The sequence below is a fragment of the Lepus europaeus genome, chromosome 10 (genome assembly GCF_033115175.1).
Source record: "Lepus europaeus isolate LE1 chromosome 10, mLepTim1.pri, whole genome shotgun sequence".
Lineage (NCBI taxonomy): Eukaryota > Metazoa > Chordata > Mammalia > Lagomorpha > Leporidae > Lepus > Lepus europaeus.
Window position 1 is genome coordinate 17,282,699 of NC_084836.1, and position 19,739 is coordinate 17,302,437.

Consider the following 19,739-nt stretch of genomic DNA (forward strand, 5'->3'; position numbering starts at 1 on the left):
TAGTAGAAGATGTCCAGTGCTTGGGTCTCTGCACCTGCATGGGAGACCCTGAAAAGGTTCCTGGCTGCTGGCTTTGGCCTGGTTCACCCGCAGCCATTTTGGCCATTTGTGGAGTGAATCAGCAGATGAAGATCTCTCTTTCTCCCTGTGTAACTCTGCCTTTCAAATAAATAAATATTGAAAGTATTTTAATTCCATTTCCATGAACTTTTTGAAGCATCTACACGTTCAGTGTGCCAGATCATAGGATAATTTTATTTTTAACTTTTTTGTGGGAACTGCCAGATTGTTTTCCATTGTGGCTGCACCGTTTACCACAACCCACTGTGTACAAGAATTGGATTTTTTGCTGTAACCAGAAGATTTTTCCCTGATACAGATAACCACTCCTTGTCCAAGCCCTGTCTCATCACCAGCTGTCACTCCCTAAGCAACACCCTCTAGTCTATTATAACAATTAACTCCCAGCTGTATATAAACATATATCAAACGTGCTTCTGCCTCCCCTAAGTTTTTAGTAGCAGTCCCATCCCATCCTCTTAGATGCTTTCTCCTGATCACGTTCACTATCCTAGAACCTATCACGAGGGATCTCCTGGGATAGGTTTCCAAATAGATGCCCTGCTTTGGTTACCACGAGTCCCTGAGAGGCCCCAGCACTCTTGGCCACCCCAGCCTAGGCATCTACTGACAGCTGCACAAGGCCAGCCTGCTCGGGCCCCACGAGGCAGGTGCTCAGTTCCTTGATGCTGAAGGAGCAGAGGAGGAAGGAATGGCAGTGTGTCTGCACCTGCAGGGGGAGGGCCTGGAGACCTCATGCCCTGACATCCTTGAGGAGGCCTGATCTCCATCTGGGTGAAGCCCCCATGAAGGAAAGGGAGGTACCAGGAGGGCTTTAGTGTCTCATTAACTTCCATGCAAGCTTTGTGTCTCTCGGATAATCACCATGTGCACAGAAATGAGAGGTCCAAGAACCAAAAGGCCTGGGAGGGAAGCCTGAGAGATTCATGGTGAGCAAGGTGAGACCTAACCATGGGCAGTAGCCATCATCACGGCAAGAACCACAAAAGAGCAGACAATAATTTAGACCTATTTTAAAAAGGTCAGCCTAATGCATAAAAATGAGAAATAAGATTCAAGAGACAGGGGTTGATTTCAAATCCTGATTCTCATCTTCCATGTCTTCTGATCTTTCAAATTCTTAAGATACACCTATTGGTTATCCCTCTGGGGAGAGGTATGAGCAGGTGGGATGGGTGGGGGTGGGGTCCCTATCAGTCATCTCCTCTTTCCCATGGGCACAGTCCTGTGCTGTTGGCATCCCTTCCTCTGGAGCTGATCACTTCCCAGGCAGCAACCTTCTCTGCTGTGGTCTCCATTCAGTGAGGGAGGTGGAAGTGGTTTGTAAGCTGTAGTGCACTGCAAGATATCCAAGGGACTTCAAAACATTTGTGGAAAATGGGATTAAAAGATATGCTTATTTTGGTGCAAAAGTTTTTGAAATTCAGTAACAATTTTTCTTTCATAATGTGCATTTTCCATGAACATTTTGAAGACCCTCATGGAGTATGGCCTGGAGTATAGACCTAGGGGACAGCTCTGGAGTGAGAGTGGTTGGATGCAAATCTCACACAGTGATTTGTTTTCCATGATGTGAGCAGATTAGGTTCTCAGTGCCTCAATTTCCTCCTCATAGAAGGTGGTGTAATAGTAACTTGTCACAGATTGTTGTGACACTTAGCCCATTCTCACTGTCACAGTTGATTAGGAAACTGTGCTAAGTTCTAATCAAAGCCTGGTACTAGAAGTAGCACTAGAATAGTCACTGAAAACCCTGCTTCCTCTTTCCTCTCCACACATCCACCTACCTGTCCGGGGCCTACATACAGACAGGTCGCGTTGTCATGGCAGCCACCTGCGCCAGGGAGCAGGCAATTGTTGATCTCCCAGCAATCTCTTCCATTCCCTGTCCACCCCTGCTGGCACACACAGGCGTGTGTCCCCGTGCCGGTTTTGATGCATTCCGCCTGCAGGAGAAGAAGAAAAAGCAAAACCCTGACACCTCAGTCCAGCCACATAATTGACAAACTCAACAGGATTTCTAGAAATGTGTTGTGGAAACATACACATGCATGGAGATCAATGAAAAGATTGATCACTTAAAGAGCAAAATTGGTTGGAGCTGTCCAGCTAATGACTACTTCCACACGTATCACTGTTATTTAAAAAGCCAGGTACTACTTCTGTTTTGCAAGTATGAACAATAATCTTGGGGAGGATAATTCTTATATATCTATTTTACAGAGAAAGAGCAGGGGTTGTTCAAGATCACATAGCTATGAAGAGGCAGGGACCCAGGTCTCTTCACTACAAGGTTAACACTGTAGTTCCTCACCACCAGATCGACTTCCAGGCCTGGGAGGAGGACCACACCATGAGGCTGAAGGACAGGGTAGGAAGGCGAGCAAGAGGCACAAGGTACGTCGTTGGGATGAGGCTGAGGTGGGACTTGCCCCAGAGGAGTCTGGTGGGCTGGGACGGGACATTTGTGTCTGGATTTTACTCTGAGAGCCAGGCAAAGTTCCTAAAGGGGTTTAAGCCTGAAAGAAACATGATCTGATTCGTGTCATGCTGTTCTGGCTGGGGGTGGACAAGGTGCTCTAAGAGGCAAGAGAGGAGGCAGAGGGGGACGGTAGGGAAGGAATGAAGAGAAAGAGGCTCAGGTGGTGCTGGGAATCTTTGAAAGATACAAGTGAAAAACAGTGGTTGACGATATTCTTAGCGACAACAGGACTCAGGACAAGTCAGTGAATGTCTCTGTTTCCTAGTCAGTAAAATGGGTTAACAGTTTCTACTTCATCGTGTTGGTGGGAGGAGCAAACGGCATCGGGTATGTTAACGTCTCCTGTAAGCTGTCAAGTTGGAATGGAGAGTTATTATCATTGGTCTCCATTGCCCAGGTCTGACTCTGTTTTTAAGAGCACAGAGTCCCCTGCCTTTCTGGATTTAGGAAGCTGGGGCTCAAGGCAAGCACCTGGCAGCTGCCTTTAAAATTAAAGATTCTAACACAAGCGCTTCACCCCCTATGGAAAGTGACCAGACACTACCTTTCAGAATGCCTTCCCCCAGGATTTCCTCAAAAACACCAGGCAGTCTGGAAATAAAGACCAACACTCACATTACGGCTGCAGCCTCCTGGGGTCAATCCCACGCAGGGGTCCATCTCAGAACAGAGAATTCCATCCCCTTCGTAGCCAGCTTTGCACACACAGCTGCAAAGGAGAGTGTACAAAATCAGCCACACCAACACAAGTGCCACCTCCTTAGAAGAGGACCAGCCAGCCAGAGATGGGCCAGGTCATGGCCAGGGGACTTGACAAGTGCCCCGGTGGTGGGAGGCCAGTGTCCAAAGGTGGTAGGGGTGCTTCTGCAGCCAGGACATCAGGGTGGGGATCCAGGCTCACCTCTCAGCAGTTGTGTGACCCTACCAGAATCCCTTAACAATGGCTTCCCCAGGTGAAAAGTGTGTCTTCCAGCTCCCACATGATAAGGTTGTGGTGAGGATTCAATGAGCAAGTGCCCATGGAGTGGCAGGCAGAGCACCTGCATCTTGTTGGACCAGAGCCTGACTCTATAATTCTTTCTGCTGAAAGCTGGTTATTAACTGGCTCAGCAGAGAGCGAGCGAGCAGCTCTACTCTCTCTTCTGGGTGACAACTCTTGAGATATTTGAAAATGACAGTGAGGGGAGACTTCTCCATCCCCTCAGATCCATTCCCACCCCAAAACACAAGATCCTCAGATGCTTCATTCCGTAAGTTGTTTTTAGAAACGTGGTTTTCTATCACCATTTTACATACTCCTCTCAATATGTCCCCTGGTGATACTTTGACCATAGAATGTAGGCCATTCATTCATTTATCTGTTGGACCAACATGTATTCAGCATGCTGTGATAGATGCTGTGTGGCTGCGACCTGGGTGAGACCTTAAGCAGGGGAGCGGCTATCCCCCACCTTGGGCAGTGAGGGTGCTTTCAGAGGTTGGAAAGCTGGAAGCTGGCAGGCAGTCTGCCTTCTGTCGCGGTGCGAGGATGACAAGGATGGCTTCTGTGCTGCAATACCCGGGACGGGGAACGGCTGGTGCCGGTGCTTTCCCGCTGGGTTCTGATCTTCATCGCTGCCCTGCTAGGCAGGGGTCATCCTCCTCATGGTAGCCCCATGGGCTACGTCACTTGCCCAAAGTTATGGTGCCGGGAAGGTCAAGGCAGGGGGTGCTGCTCACTGAACCCAGCTCAGGCTGAGCTGCTCTCCACGGAAGCTACATCGCCCGCTCCTGGTCAGTGATGGGGTCTGGAAGTGGCCTGGCTCTGCTAAGGCTCTTTGTGAGCTGTGGACTGCTGCAGGCCTTCCCCTGGCAGACCTACCTGGCTGTCCCATTGCTGTATTCACAGGTGGCGTGGATGTGACAGAACTGCATGTAAGGCCCGCAGGCTGAGGGCTGCTTGTCACAGAGCTTCCCGGCGGAGCCATCCCTGCATGTGCCCGAGAGGCAGGACCCATCGCTGTCGATCCTGTTATCGCACGTTCCGTGAGCACACAGGCATTCTGAAAGATAAGCAAGAGGGCCATGCAGGGCCGGGGGAGCAGCCCAGCACGGGCTGCCTCCAGTCACCCTCGTTTCACACCAGTAGCAGCAAAGCCGTGGTGTGGCTCAGGCTGCTGCTGCTTAGGGTCTTGAGCTTTTCTCCATGGGCCTGTCCCACCCTGGAAGAGAAGGGCTTGGTCTCAGCGCTGCTGCATAAGCATGTGTGGGGGCCACAGGGGAGGCCACAGGGAGGCCAAGATGTGTGAAACAGGCCAAGGGACCCAATGCTCTAGAACTTTGTGGCAGAGAGTTTACCTGTCCATGAAGACATTCTGAAACAAATAGAAGCTATTCCTCATGCTGGCAGGGCCTGGAGTGTGGCTCACATGTTTGTTCTTTGTCTTCACACTGATAACCAATGGCCAGTGTTCGGGGCCCTGGCTTCATTCAAGGCACTGGGTCAGCCATTCACAGGCCACCACCTCCTTAATAGTCAGTGGTCTCAGGAGGTAGAGACTTTCCTAACGCCCATTTTCCAGGTGAGGAAACTGAGGCCCAGGGAGGTGGAGCTAACTGCCCAATTTGCTGTCAAGTTCCCAATCAGGGACTTGAACCAGGGCCTTCAAAGTCCATTTCTGTTAGCGGCTACGTATCAACACAATAGATCATATTAACTGGCATTTCCCCATCCCCAACAGCATCAAGAACTGCTTCTGGACTTGCTCCTGCTTCTGGGTGTGTAGTAGCTGGAACAGCCAGCTGATAGAACTCAGGCTCTTAGGCCTATGGGACTGGAAGGATGGTACAGAGACCCTCAAAGGAGTGTGGCAAGGGTTTGGGGCTTGAAATATGATCAGAAAGGAAGGACTCTGGGTTTGCTCCAGAAGGAACTGATAACAGGAGAGGAACTGGCGTGGGTGGTTGGGGCCAATGCCCAGGACAGAGAAGGCAGACCCAGTGGAGGGCTGGAAGACCACCACTGGATTGAACATAAAGGGTTTTCACAACATCGTGAATAGGTCAAGGCAGAATTTGCAAAGACAAGACAGCCCTGTGAGATCTTGGGCAGTCACAGATCTGGGATAAAAGACATTTGAGCCAGAAGCCCAACAACATCCTTACCCATAGCTTGGGCATAGAATGTGAGCATCATCAAGCCCTGGAATAAAGTCTTCTTTTTGTCTCGGGGATCTTGTATTTTCCAAATTTATTTATTGGGGGTGTGGGTGAGGGTGGCTGTAGAGACAAGAGATACTGAGAGAGTGTGAGCTCCCATTGGCTGGTTCATTTCCCAAATGTCCACATGGCTGGAACTAGGGCTTGGACCTGGATGGAACCAGGAGCCAGGAAAATTCAACCCATGTCTTCCACATGGATGGTGGGGACCCAAGTACCTGAACCATACCTGCTGCCTCCTGGAGGCTTTATTAGCAGAGAGTTGGGAATTGAACCCAGGCTCTCGGATGTGTGTGTCTTAAATGCCAGGCCAAACACCTGCCCCATAAGAAATATCATTTGGCGCACACCAATAGGGTGACCATTTCTCTCCATCCAGTTAAACAGGAGAGCCACTACTCCCAACATGGGTGTTATCCTGGATACACACCCCATCCTGGAGCACTGACCAGAGCTCCCTGGCCACACCCACCACACATCTCTTGGTATTCGATGAAGTTGTAGACATTCCAATAAGCCAGAGAGGCATAGCTCAAAGATAGAAGCCATCAGAGGGGGGAAAAATTCTATAAATGTCTAAAAATAAATATAGAAATTCAAGAAATAAGAAAAAGGAAGATATATGAGCCCCCCAAAGGAACGCAACAACATTTCAATATTATAATGTGACGATTAAGAGACTGATGATGAAACGTCAGAAATTGAATTCAAAAAATTAATCATAAGGTTATTCAAAAGCAATCAGAAATAAATCCATGAATTAAAGAAAAAAAAAGAAATATCATTTGGCATAAAAAACCAGAAGAACAGAATTCAGGAGCCCTGCCCCTGCTGCACCCTGGTTTCCTGTCTGTCTTGAGAGGTTGCTGTGAGGATGAAACAAGGTAAGAGATTGTGACAAGTGTGTGAAGTCAGTAGTAACAGTGAGAAGTGGCTTTCTTATTGATGACTTGCCAGCTACAAACCCCAGATTATAATCTAACTCAATCCTGTCAACAAGCTCTGGGGCAGGTACAATCAGCCCCCCATAAATGTGGGTTTGCCTCCTGGGATTCGATCAACCATGGATCAAAATCATCCAAAAAAAGAAAACATTGCATCTATACTGTACATGTACAGACATTTTTGGTCATTACTCCATAAATGATACAGCATACCAACTACTTATTGAGCATTCACATTGTATTAGGTATTATAAAGATCTAGAGATGACTGGAGGTAGAAGGGAGGAGTGTACAGGTTGTACGGGAGCACTGTGCCCTTCTACACAAGGGAGTTGAATACCATGGGTTCTGCTGGTGGCAGGGGTGACAGGAGCACCCCCCTCCCCACCCTGGAGGACAGTTGTCATTCTCACCTTCTAGATGGAGAAACGGGTGACTTTTTCTAAGCCAGGGAGTTGCAGAGTGGGGATTTATCTCCAGGTGATCTAACTTCCCAGCAAACTCCAAGGCATGCATTTTACTCTATTGCTAAGCTTTAATTTTAGCTTAGGAATATATATCTAAAAATACATGTTTAAACACATACAGGAGGTCATTCCAAAGAAAATAAAGCAGGGGCTGGCATTGTAGCTCAGCAGATTAAGATGCTTCCTAAGTCACTGGTATCTCATACGGGCACCAGTTCGAGTCCTGGCTGCTCCATTTCGGATCCAGCTCTCTGCACCTGGGAAATCAGCAGAGGATGCCCCAAGTGCTTGGGCCCTGCACCCACGTGGGAGACCTGGATGGAGTCCCAGGCTCCTGGCTTCAGCCTGGCCCAGCCCCAGCTGTTGTGATCATTTCAGGAGTGAGCCAGTAGCTGGAAGATCTCTGTGTCTCTCCCTCTAACTCTGCCTCCCAAATAAATACATAAATAAGAGAACATAATGCACTTGTCAAAGGTTATATAATGGTATTTTAAAATGCTGCTGTTGTGGAACTTTGAGCAGGTCTACAAGCTTCTTGGTATCATGTCACTGCACTTAGAATGAGACCAACAGCAATAATAAGTAGTGATGATAGCATTTTTGTGGCACATACTATGTGTTGGGGCATTGTTCTAAGGCCAGTGTTTTCCATCTGTAACTTGTATTAACCTTACAAAGCAGTTGCTATTGTGCCATTCCTATATTACAGACAAAGCAACTCAAGTCTAGAGAAACACAGCAACTTGCCCAAGGTCACACATCTTACAAATGCAGGAGCTGATGGGAGAGGACCACTTACAACATAGGGTGCATGTCCAATTCTTGATTCAGAACCCATACTCATTTTAGGTGGGTGGAGACACCTGCAGAGGGAGGCTTTCCAAGTGTGGTCCCAGGACCAGCAGTATTTGCACCTTCAGGGAACTCATCAAAAATGCAAATTCTCAGGCCCACCCTGGGCCACCTGAATCAGCAACTCTGCAGGTGGGACAGAGCCATCTGGCCTCAGCTACTGCTGAGGGCAGCCAGTGAGGATGGTGTCCCCTGCGCAGCGGCGTCACAGATGCTGGGCCAGTGCCCTCGGCTGACTGCGGTGCAAGAAGGATCAGGGGGAAGGATGCTCTGGAGGTGCCACTTACTTTTGTCACAGCGAGGTCCATATTTCCTGGGATCAGAGCAGAACTGACAGTGGGAGCCTTGGAAGCCGTTCTCGCAGATGCATGTCCCATTGCCATCGAGGCCATCTGCACACTGGGAGCAAAGGCAGGCTGTTGGACACATGGCAGCACAGAGTCCAGGGCTCAGACCCAAGCCCACTTGAAAGCACCCTTGGAGTCCCCTTGTGGGAAGTGGCCTCATCTCGGTACCAAGCAGGATGCTGGACAGGGAGGAACTTGGGCCCCTGGAACCAGGATTTAGAACTAGAAGGAAGATCACTCAAGGGAAACCCACTGGGGTGGCAGTGATGAGACTGGGACCTGCACAGTGAGTGCCTGACCTTTGTCTCTATTTCTCACACACTCTGCGACTCTGAAGTGCAGTGCGGGAAACAGATCTGCCTCCACCTCTCCAGCCGCAGCGGGGCCAGATTTCTGTGGATCGGTGGGCATCAGAGTTGGGCATGGCTGCCTCTCCGGCTGCTTGGCCACAGCTTGGCCACAGGCATTATTAGTGGCTGTTCTCATCCACGTGGTGCCCCTTACTCTAGGATGTAGAGTTTTCCTTTCCTCTTGAAAAGCCCTATTGTAGATATGGGTTTATTCAATGCCAGACCTGTGATTTCCCTATAAGAATCACAGCTATGTTTACCTGCAAGTGTTTGGCCTTTATATTTCACTTGGTTTTGCAGATTTTTTAAAGCAACTATTGGGGAGCATTTATATATATACATATATGTATATATATGTATATATATACATTTATAATATACATATATAAATGCTCCACAATAATATATAATATATAATATGTGTGTGTTTATACATATATGTGTGTGTGTGTCTATACACACACACACACAAGAGGGCCTTGGAGATGAATGCAGGCCCGCTCTCACTTCTCACACAAGACAGTGAGGTTCAGAAAGCCTTGAGGGAGGTGCCCAAGCTCTGCCCTGGCAGCAGGAGAGCGCAGTCGCTGGGCCTCCCGGGCCCCAGGCCCCAGACCAAGATTCTTTCTATTGCAGAGATTTTCTGGTTTTGGTTTTCAGTAACTGGTCTATTTCTTTCTTTCTTTTTTTTTTTTTTTAAGCAATCAATATTTCTTTATTTGGAAAGCAAAGAGACAGACAGAGATCTCCCATTTGCTGGTTCACTCCCAATGCCCACAATAGGCAGGGCTGGGCCAGGCCAGAGCCAGGAGCTGGGACCCCCTTTCGGGTCTTCTTTGTAGGTGCCAGGGAGCCGAGCCCTTGAGCCACTCTCACCTGCTCCCTCCCAGGATACACATCAGCAGGAAATGGGATCTGGGAGCAGAGCCAGGACTCAAAAGCCCAGGCACTCAGAAACAGGTTGCGGGTGACCCAAGCGACAGCCCAGCTGCTGTGCCAAGTGCCCAGCCTCTAATTTCTTTCTTTCACTTTCTGGGAATAGTTATGGGCACCATACTTCTTGTTTAACAGTTTCAAAAATGACCAGGCGACTTGGCTTAAGAAGGTCCAACCTCTAGATGATTTGGTTTAAGAAAGAGCAACCTCCAATGCTCATGAGAAATTGTGCATCGGGACTGTCCCTCTCACCTGGCCGTTTCCCGAGCATGGATTCGAGAAGCCTCCTGGGCACTGGCTGCAGTCGGGCCCGTAGAAGCCTTTGCAGCACTTTGGCACCTGAGCAAGAAAACGCATGTTGTTCTGTAAAATTCCACGCAGAGCGCCCATTCCTCGAAGGAACTGCTGTCTATAGACTTACATTTTACTTAGTTATCTATCTTGAAGGGCAGAGAGACACAGGGCTGGGTTAGGAGGTGGGCAGAGAGAGAGAGAGATACAATCTACCGATTTACTCTCCAAATGCCTGCAATGGCCAGGGCTGGGCCAGGCTGAAGCCAGGAGCTGGGAACTCATTCCAGGTCTCCCACATGGGTGGCAGAGCCTCAGCTGCTTGCAACATGACTCCTGCCCCCAGGGTGTGCATTGGTGGGAAGCTGGAATTGGCAGCAGAGGTGAGGATAGAACGCAGGCACTCTGATGTGAGATTTGGGTCTCCTAATCGGTGTCTTGTCCACTGTGCTTAGCACCTGCCTCAGAAAATAGACTTGACTTTCCATGATTGGAACTGATGAGCTTGCCTCTTCCTTTTTGCAGGTGACGTCATGGTTAGCGCCCAGTGTTCTGGCCAGCACAAATCTGCGCACCTGCTCTGGCGGCCAGTCTGTCCCTACACAGACCAGACTGAGGAGGGTCCGTGCTGTCAGAGCACATATGTGTAAATTCAAAACAAATACACATCGTTTCAGAGACTGGTAAGGGATGGGGAAATGGCACTGTAATAAGGTGGCAGGGGGCAGGGTCGTGTTGGGGGAGGCTGGGGAGGCCACTGCAGATCAGGGAGTCGGGGAGGGACAGGAGGCAAGTGTGTGCTCTGAGGTAGGAGACAGGTCAGCATCACGGGAAGAGGGCGGGCTGTGTGGGGAGGCGTTGAGTGTAGGCTCTGCGCTGAGGGACAAGGAGCCATAGGAGGGAATGACAGAGGAAGGGATGACCCGGCCACCAGGCAGAGGCTCCACTGTGTAACTCCCCTGCAGGAAGACACGGCTAAAGCCGCTCCCCTGGCCACCTGCCACCATGCAGACTGTGGCTCAAGAGTGTGGCGCTGGAGCTGCCCAGTGCCGGGGCCTGGACTAGGGCCTCAGCCACGCACTCCTCACCTTCATGGTGGTGTTACAGAACCGGGCACAGCCGCTCTTCAGGCTCTTCCTTCTGCTGCTGTAGACGCATTTGTGCGTGAAGAGTGACTGGACGAATGCCAAGGAGACAGCGTTACAGCCTGCAGTTCAGGTCCTTTGGGTATCACACAGCCCGTACACACTCTCCAGTCCACTCCCATTTTACCACTGGCATCAGGAAAGAGCACAAGGCTGTGCCAGCCCACCTGTGTCCACATCAGAGCCCTCCCGAGGCCCGTTTCCTTGCAGGTAGAGTACAGACCAGTGTGTATGTAACACAGGTATCTTTAGGGCCCTCCTATGCCATGACAGACATCTCCAATGGAGCACAGAACACTGTTCATCCTGGCCTTTCTCCATCTGTAGCTATCCCTAAGCTCCTCTTATATAGAATCTCTTGAGTCAGTTAAGAATCTCTCTCTACTGTGTGGATAGATCCACCAGAAATAATAGTTACTTGAAGGCTTTCTCCTAGGAGCAGGGACAGATTTCAATGCACCCTTCCATTCTTTAACACCTGGGGCCCACTCATCACTATCCATTTATTGAGAATTCAGCTCAGGGCTGGACACAGTGCACAGATGTGCTCACCAGCCTTCAGCTCCATGTGGATACTTTCCATGGCTTTTTTATAGATAAGCACACTGAGGCCCAGACAGGTGAAAACCAATGTTTCTGGGAACACTGCTAGTCAGTATCTGGGCCAGAGAATACATCCCATTAGCTACCAACTTTAGGATCACAAGCATGACACATAGTCTATGTGGGTGCCAGCTGCCTACTCTGTGAAATGGGACAATAATGTTGATATCAAGTTGCACTGTAAGATTTTAGGTCCTGGCTCAAATTTTCTTTTCGATCAATATTTATGTTTAGCTTACCACTTTCTCAATAAGGGAGCAATGAGACCTTCCCAGGCTATAAAATCCTAAAATCTTAACTATCCAAAGAGTTTTCATAAAGTTGATAGAAAAATACATATTATGAAAAAATTGCATAGATTTAAAAATATTATTGTACCAAAACAAACTAGATTTTAATTCTGTTTGTCCATGAACTTTTTGAGGAAGGAGCATTCCATTCCTCTCCGTGGGCCTGGGGATAATGGACCAGGAGTGACTCACGCGATTGCGGGAGGGGTAATCTGGTCACTCTGGTTCCTCCCTGCATCTCATTTCCCTTTATTTCCCTGCACCCAGAGAACCTAGCACAGTGGTCAACAGGGATCCAGCCACAGCTCTGCCACATGTCAGCTGTGTGGCCTTGTGCAAGGTGCCTCATGTTTCCTTGTCTCAGTTGCCTAATTAACCAGTAGTTGTGATGATAAAGTACCTGCTGCATAAAGCACTTAGACACACAGCATTCACCATGAGACCATTTGACATGATCCCCTCCTCTCTTCCCTCTCCAATCCCTGGTTCACAACAGCCTGAAGCACTCAGGGGGTGGCTTCTTCAAGCAAAGGCATCATCTGAACACCTGCACCTATTTAATTTTAATGTTTTGCTTTGTTAAATACTTCCCAATAGGATTACACTACAGAGCTTGTTACCTTTCGTAGTGATCTAGTGCTTAATGAGACTTCTGGTGGGGAAGTTCTTTCTTATGATGAACTTTGTCATCAATTTTGTGTTGGAACACTTAGCTTTTACTGTCAATTGAATACCTGACACATTAATTATAGATTATTGTTTTATTGGCTATTTTCCCTTTTAGATTGAGCTTCCCAAGATGGACAAAATACTGAATTCATCTCTCTGTCCCACAGACCAAATACTATGTCTAATATATGATCAATCCTCAACACAAACATGCAGACTTCAGTGAAACTGGAGAGCTCTTAATGGTCCCACTGTCGTTTTCCTGGTATGTCCTATATTCTCCAGAATAACCTTTGGGGAGAGCAGATAAACACTGGACTTTACTTATGAGGGAAGAGTGGAAAGGAAGCTTTTCTGAGTGACTGCTTGATTTGGGACTTGTGCTTGGGTTTTTATCAGTGCTAATTCTGTTGCTACTATTCTTACTTATGGATGATGAAACTTGGAGGTTAATGGTTAGCCAACAAATAAGGATTCAAACAAAGCCTTCTGGGTTCTCTTTCTACCATTCCCCAAACAGTAGGCTCAGAGCTAATCTTCTATTGCCCAAGTTGCAATGAATGCCATTTAAAGAAGGAAAATAGAAAGGGAGAGAGGTTGGTTGGACAACCTCTGGTTCCATGAAGCTGTTACACTCACAGTGGGCACAGAGTTGGCAGGACATTTGCTCTGGTGCATCAGGTAACAGCTTGCACAGGTGCCCTGGAAGGAAAGACAGCAGTCAGTGCCAGTGTACCCGTGAGGGAGAGCTGGGTGGTCAGTCCCATGCTTGGCCTTAGGCTTCTCCCTTTCTCTCCATTAGAGTCACATTCCTGGCCTCTCTCATACCTCCTACTGACTCCTCTCCTGGAAGAAGGGATGAAGTCAATCCTGGGGCAGCCGGGGGCGGGGACAGAGGTGGGGGTGGGTGTGGGGGTGGGTGGGTGGGAGAAGGCAAGGAGCCTGCTTAGGGCAGTCCTTTCTACTTCCTCTTTTGCTACAGAGCCCATCTGTCTACAGGCCTGGCCTCTGAGCTCTCTGCATGCAGGCTGGCACCTTCTCTACCAGGCATGAAGTAGTAGCATTGACCACAGACTGAAGCCATGTTCTCCAATGAGCTTAGCAGTAATAAAGCTGAACATTGAGTATATGCCTTTCCAGCTCTTGGGTTCTCCTCCTTTGGTTCTGAATCCTGGAGAGAATCCAGTGGTGTGTGTACCTCTAAATTCCCCCAACTCCATCCTCTGACTTTTTCTACCTGGCTCTGTGCCTCAGCAGGTGGACCAGGAAGGATGGTCTCTTGGGCTTTCTTGCCAGCTTCTGATTGGTTTTGACCAATTCAAGGCACCATCAGGATGCTGGTGTGTGGGAGAAGGAAGAGGTCCAGAATTACCTGGCCCTATTTCCTCCCTGGTCCAGCACTGTCCCCTGCAGCTCTTGATGCATGTCACCTCTTCCTGTCTTCTCACTCACTGATTTCAGGTAACTCCAAAACCTGCCTCTGGGGATCTTTGGTCCTTCGTAGCAATGGTTTCCTGCTGTTGCATCTCTATGCATAACTCAGCATGAGTTGTTTCCTTAGTCCCGCCCTCACCTCCACATCAGCTTCTTCATTAAAATCTCTTCATCTGAACTATCTTGGATAAATTTTTTCCTGCAGGACCAGAACTAAACCTCTAAATTCCAAATGCACATACCCACAGGCAGCTATGGGCTCTGCTTGGTGAAATCTGACACTCCTAGAAGCTGCCACCTGCTCCTACTCTTTGCTAGTCCTAAATACTTTTCAGAGAATGCACTTGGACTTAAAATTTTATTTGTTTGAAAGGAAGACAGAAAGAGAAAGACAGAGGTATTTTCCATCTGCTGGTTTATTCCCCAGAAGTCTGCAACAGATGGGGCTGGGCTAGGGAGAATCCAGGAGCTGAGACCTCAATTAGGGTTTCCCACATGGGTGGCAAGAACTCAAGTTATTGAGCCATCACCTGCTGTCTCCTAGGGTATGCATTACCAGAAAGTTGGATCAAAATGGAGCCAGGACTTGAACCTAGACACTCTGACATGGGATACAGACATCCTAAGCAGTATTGTAACCCTTGTGCCAAAAACTTGCATTTGAACTTTTAATAGACCCAATCAAAACTATTCTAAGTCACCCACAGCAGATATTGGCTTTAACCTAGGGAAAATAGTACAGGAAGACTTAATTCCAAGGCAGCTGTTGGGAAGTTCTTTTCCCTATCCAACTAAAATTCTAAACCCAGATCTTGATTCTGTCCTTAGGGAGATGGAGAGTAAGCATTTGAATGATCTGAAACAGAATGGTCCTGCAAGAAGACGGGCAGCTGGGGCTGCCCTTGTCCCTCCACAGACTTCCTTCCACGAACTTGACAGACATCTGCTTGGAGAGAGGACCTCTGAGGAACACACTGAATTATCGATTCCTAGTTCCTTCCTCTTCTCTATAGAAGCCCTGTTAACATTTTCATCTTTATGCTAGGAGATGAGACTACTCCCCTTGGCCTGCTCTGATGCTCACCTTGGTCTAAGGCAAGTGATACACCTGCCAATGCTGTGTGAACCAAACACAAATCATTGCCAGGGAATATCAATGAAAGTGACCTTGTTTCTGCTTCTCTTATAAAGGGGTGCTCAGAATGAGATCAAATCCCCCAGCCCGGCACAGAGGATGAGTACCACCTTCAATAGCCTACAGTACATGAGTCCTTATGTCAATAAAGAGCTCTAGAATTTAAAGACTCAGACACACTCCTGTGCCAGGTGCTTAGCTAACTATTTCTAGCTTTTGTTCTAAGAATGAGTCATGAGTTTTTCCCATTCAATGCATAAGTTTTAAGGATATCATAGAAAATAAACATTGATGCATTATTGAAGAGTCTTCAAGTGGAAGACCAGGGCTGTTATTGCTGCAACTTAGGGGCTATGGTTTCCACAGGAATGGAAAGACTGCATGGACAGCAGTATTGGAACGTGGTGTGCTTTAATAAAAACTGGCTGGGCCAAAAAGTTGCTAAGCAAATATGAACAAACATGAGAGGGCACAGCAGCTCCCAGAAAAAACAGAAAGTCTGGTATCTGCAGAAAGAAGGCTGACTTACTAGGCCACCTCTATGCATGAAAAAATTGTTTTAAATAACTGTTAGAGTAAAGCCATGTGCCTGAAGCATGGTAACCCTGGGTGATGGGGCAGGGGAAGGAAGAGGTTGGGAGACTGATCCTAAATCCAACAGGGGAAGAAAGAACTGCTCTGACTCTGGGGCACTGGTGCTAGAGGGCTGAATAGGGCTTCTCCAAGAATGTCTGTTGGAAAGTGACCTTATCTGGATATGGGGTCTTTGCAGGTGCAATTAGATAAACTAAGATGATGTCATACTGAACTAGGGTAGGCACTAAATCCAAGGACTGGTATCTTTAGAAAAAGAGAAAAGCCCACACAGAGACACACACTGGAAGGAAGCCCACATAAAGATGGAGACCTCTGGCTAGAGATCAGAGTGATGTGGCTAGAAGCAAAAGGATGTCAAGTGTTGTTGGGAATCATCAGGAATCAGGAAGAAGCAGAGAAGCATCCATCCCTAGAACCTTTGGGAGGAGTAAGGATCTACTGATGCCTTGATTTCAGATTTCTGGCCTCTAGAACTCTAAAGAGAATCAGACAATGCTGGTCATTTGTCATGGTGGCCCTAGGAGACCAGTGGACCTGGGAAGCACCTGTCTCTGTGGAAATCCCCCAAGGAACCTTGGTTCTCAACTTCTGAGCCAGGACCTCAGGCCCCCCTGTCTCTTCTCTTCCTTCAGGGGTGGGAATCCTGCAGTCAGACACTCCTTGTCTGCTCTCTCAGAATCTGAAGATTAGGATGTTGTCTGCTCCAGAGGGCTGTTGAGGTCCTTTGTTATTTTCCTCGCTTTCTTACCAGTTTCATCTCTCTCTTTATCTCATCACATCGATGGGGGAGAATCGGGGTGATGGAGGGAGGAATGAGGACTCCGGTCAGTGTGTAAATCCACCCGTTTTTAGTAGCCACCTCGGTTTCTTCGATTGCCACGTCATTTGCCAGAATCTGTCCCTGGAAAGAAGCAATGACATCTTTCATCCTGTCTTGCAGAAACATCAGCGATTCCCAGGGCAACCTTACCCAGAGCCCTCACTGGTACTCAGCTTCTTCCTGGGTAGAAAATGGCTGGCAGAAGAGCTGCCTGACAGGACAAGATGGAATCTGCTCAACAAATTCTTGATGGACATCGTGCAAGGATCGCCTACAGGAGCTGGGTTGGGCAAGAGGTACGACTATTCCAGCTCCACAATTGGTTTTCTAAGAGACTTTGGGAAACCTGCTTTACATCTCTGTGTCCACTAAATGCATTTATTGACCTTGACTTAGGTGTGGCGCTAAGGTTACATCAGTGGACGAGTTCCTGCTTATGTTCTAGTAGAGGGAGCAGGAACTAAACACATTAGCAAACATTTTTTATCTCCACCTTTCCTTAAACCTGCTATGCTGCAGCATGAATGGCAAGTTTCTCTTTTTGGTTGCTCAACTGAAAAACCCAGGACTCATCCTTGGCTCCCTCTTTATTTACCCCTCAGCAAAGTCTGTCTTTTTCACTGTGAACCCTGGTAGCGAGTGCAGACTCTTGCACATGTGGTTGCTCAGCAGGTGTCTGCTGAAAGGAGCAGAAAATGAGTGAAGGGACCCCAAGCATTTGACGCCTGTGCACTGGGGGAAAGGCTGGATAAGCTGATGAACAGTCATCCTCGGTGCACCTGGTTGATGATGTCGCCTGCAGGTTCCCTACTTACATTGACTGCTGTGTGAAACTGGATGATCTGGTTGGCCATGCTCCTGATTTGAGGGGTTGCAATGAGAGCGGCCACTTTAAGCTGCAAAAAGGAGAAGAACAGAGGCATTCAGAGCAAGGCTTTCTTACAGTCCTCACTGGAAAAAAAATCCCTACAAATTTTTCAAAACAAATAATGGGAGTCCTGATGTCACTGGTTTTTGTGGCTTTGAAATTTTCTTTGATATTGAACTTATTAGTCACAGCTGAAGGTTTGTTTGCCTCAGAGCCACAGATAAAGAATAAATGTTCCAAATGTCCTAGTATAAAAATAGTGGGATGCAAGACTAGGTCATGTATCTTGAAAGCAGGGGAGAAATAGTAGCAGGAAGAGTCGGGCCAACCTGGGTAAATGGGACAATGTGGTATCGGACAAGTTCCAGAAGCTTCCGAGAACCCTGCAAAGAAACCAAAATCCTTCTTTAGTCAGTAAAGAAAACATAGCAATCTCCTCTTGTGGGAGTCTCTTCAAATAACTTGGGCACTTAATCAAGAAAAACAAATGACCCATAATATCTTTCTTGGGAAATTCAGAGGGTGCAAAATTCTATCCCCACTTATAAAATTCTCCTGAGTGCAGAGGATGTTCTAAAAATCTAATTTGCACATTCTTTCTAGTCCTGAAGGCTTTGTGAGGTTGGGGCCACTATCAACCCATTTTATATATGGTAAAACTGAGTTTCAAAGTCATGTCCAACATCACAGAGTTAGTCCAGTATATGAGCCCTCGATGAGAATTACAAAACATTAAATAAATAGAAGATGACACACACAAAAACACAGAAAATCTTCCACATTCATGGATTGGAAGAATCAATATCATTAAAATGTCCATACTTCTGAAGGCAATTTACAGATTAAATGTGATACCAATCAAAATACCAAATACATTCTTCTCAGATCTAGAAAAAATGATGCTGAAATTAATATGGAAAGACAGGAGACTCTGAATAGCTAAAGTAATCTTATACGACAGAAACAAAGCTGGAGGCATCACAATACCAGATTTCAAGACACACAGGGCATTTATAATCAAAGTAGCCTGGTACTGGTACAAAAACAGATGCATAGACCAGTGGAACAGAATAGAAATGCCAGAAATTAATCCAAGCATCTATAACCAACTTTTATTTGACAAAGGATCTAAAACCAATCCCTGGAGCAAGGACATTCTCTTCAACAAATGGTGCTGGGAAAACTAGATCTGCAAATGCAGAAATATGAACCAAGACTCTTACCTTACACCTTACACAAAAATCCACTCAAAATGGATTAAAGACCTAAATCTATGACCCATCACCATCAAATTATTAGAGAACATTGGAGAAACCCTGAAAGACATTTGCAAAGACCGAGTTCTTTGAAAAGACCCCGGAGGCACAGGCAATCAAAGCCAGAAATCAACTAATGGGATTACATCAAATTGAGAAGCTTCTGTCCGACAAAAGAAACATTCAGGAAAGTGAAGAGGCAATTGACAGAATGGGGGAAATTATTTGCAAACTATTCAACTGATAAAGGATTAGTAAACAGAATATATAGAGATCAAGAAACTGAACAACAAAACAAACAACTCAGTTAAGAAATGGGCAAAGAACTTAAACAGACATTTTTCAAAAAAGGAAATCCAAATGGCTAACAGACACATGAAAAATGCTCAGGATCACTAGCCATCAGGGAAAAGCAGTGAGGTTTCCTTTCACCCCAGTTAGAATGGCTTTCATAGAGAAATCAACAAACAATAAATGCTGGTGAGGACTTGGGGAAAAAGGTACCCTAATCCACTGTTGGTGGTAATGTAGACTGGTAAAGCCACTTGGAAGACAGTTTGGAGATACCTCAGAAATCCTAATATAGAACTACCATATGACCTAGCTATCCCACTCCTTGGAACTTACCCAAGGAAAATGAAATCAGTATATGAAATAGTTATCTGCACCCCTATGTTTATTGCAGTTCAATTCACAATAGCTAAGACATAGAATCAACCCAAATGCCTGTCAAAAGAAGACTGGATAAAGAAATTATGGGATACATATACCATGGAATACTACATCGTGGCTAAAAATAATGAAATCTGGTCATTTGCAACAAAATTGATGAATCTGGAAAACAACATACTTAGTAAAATAAACCAGTTTCAAAATGACAAATACCATATGTTCTCCCTGACCTGTGATAGCTAACAGAGTACCTAAAAGGCAATCTGTAGAAGTGAAATTGACACTTTGAAAAGCAATGACTT

At 46.9% G+C, this 19,739-nt stretch overlaps 1 protein-coding gene across 1 annotated transcript in view; it reads right to left on the reverse strand.

Annotated features, from left to right (window-relative positions):
• The window catches only part of STAB2 (stabilin 2), a 206,502-nt gene that overhangs the window by 116,096 nt on the left and 70,667 nt on the right, over positions 1 to 19,739 (reverse strand). The window contains exons 16-25 of the mRNA XM_062203017.1: positions 17,839 to 17,892; positions 17,457 to 17,537; positions 16,570 to 16,722; positions 13,295 to 13,357; positions 11,037 to 11,123; positions 9,910 to 9,996; positions 8,312 to 8,423; positions 4,425 to 4,605; positions 3,179 to 3,272; positions 1,869 to 2,027 (exon numbers count right to left, since the gene is read on the reverse strand). Of these exons, the coding sequence (XP_062059001.1) occupies positions 1,869 to 2,027; positions 3,179 to 3,272; positions 4,425 to 4,605; positions 8,312 to 8,423; positions 9,910 to 9,996; positions 11,037 to 11,123; positions 13,295 to 13,357; positions 16,570 to 16,722; positions 17,457 to 17,537; positions 17,839 to 17,892 (1,071 nt within the window). The remainder of the gene's footprint in view (positions 1 to 1,868; positions 2,028 to 3,178; positions 3,273 to 4,424; positions 4,606 to 8,311; positions 8,424 to 9,909; positions 9,997 to 11,036; positions 11,124 to 13,294; positions 13,358 to 16,569; positions 16,723 to 17,456; positions 17,538 to 17,838; positions 17,893 to 19,739) is intronic.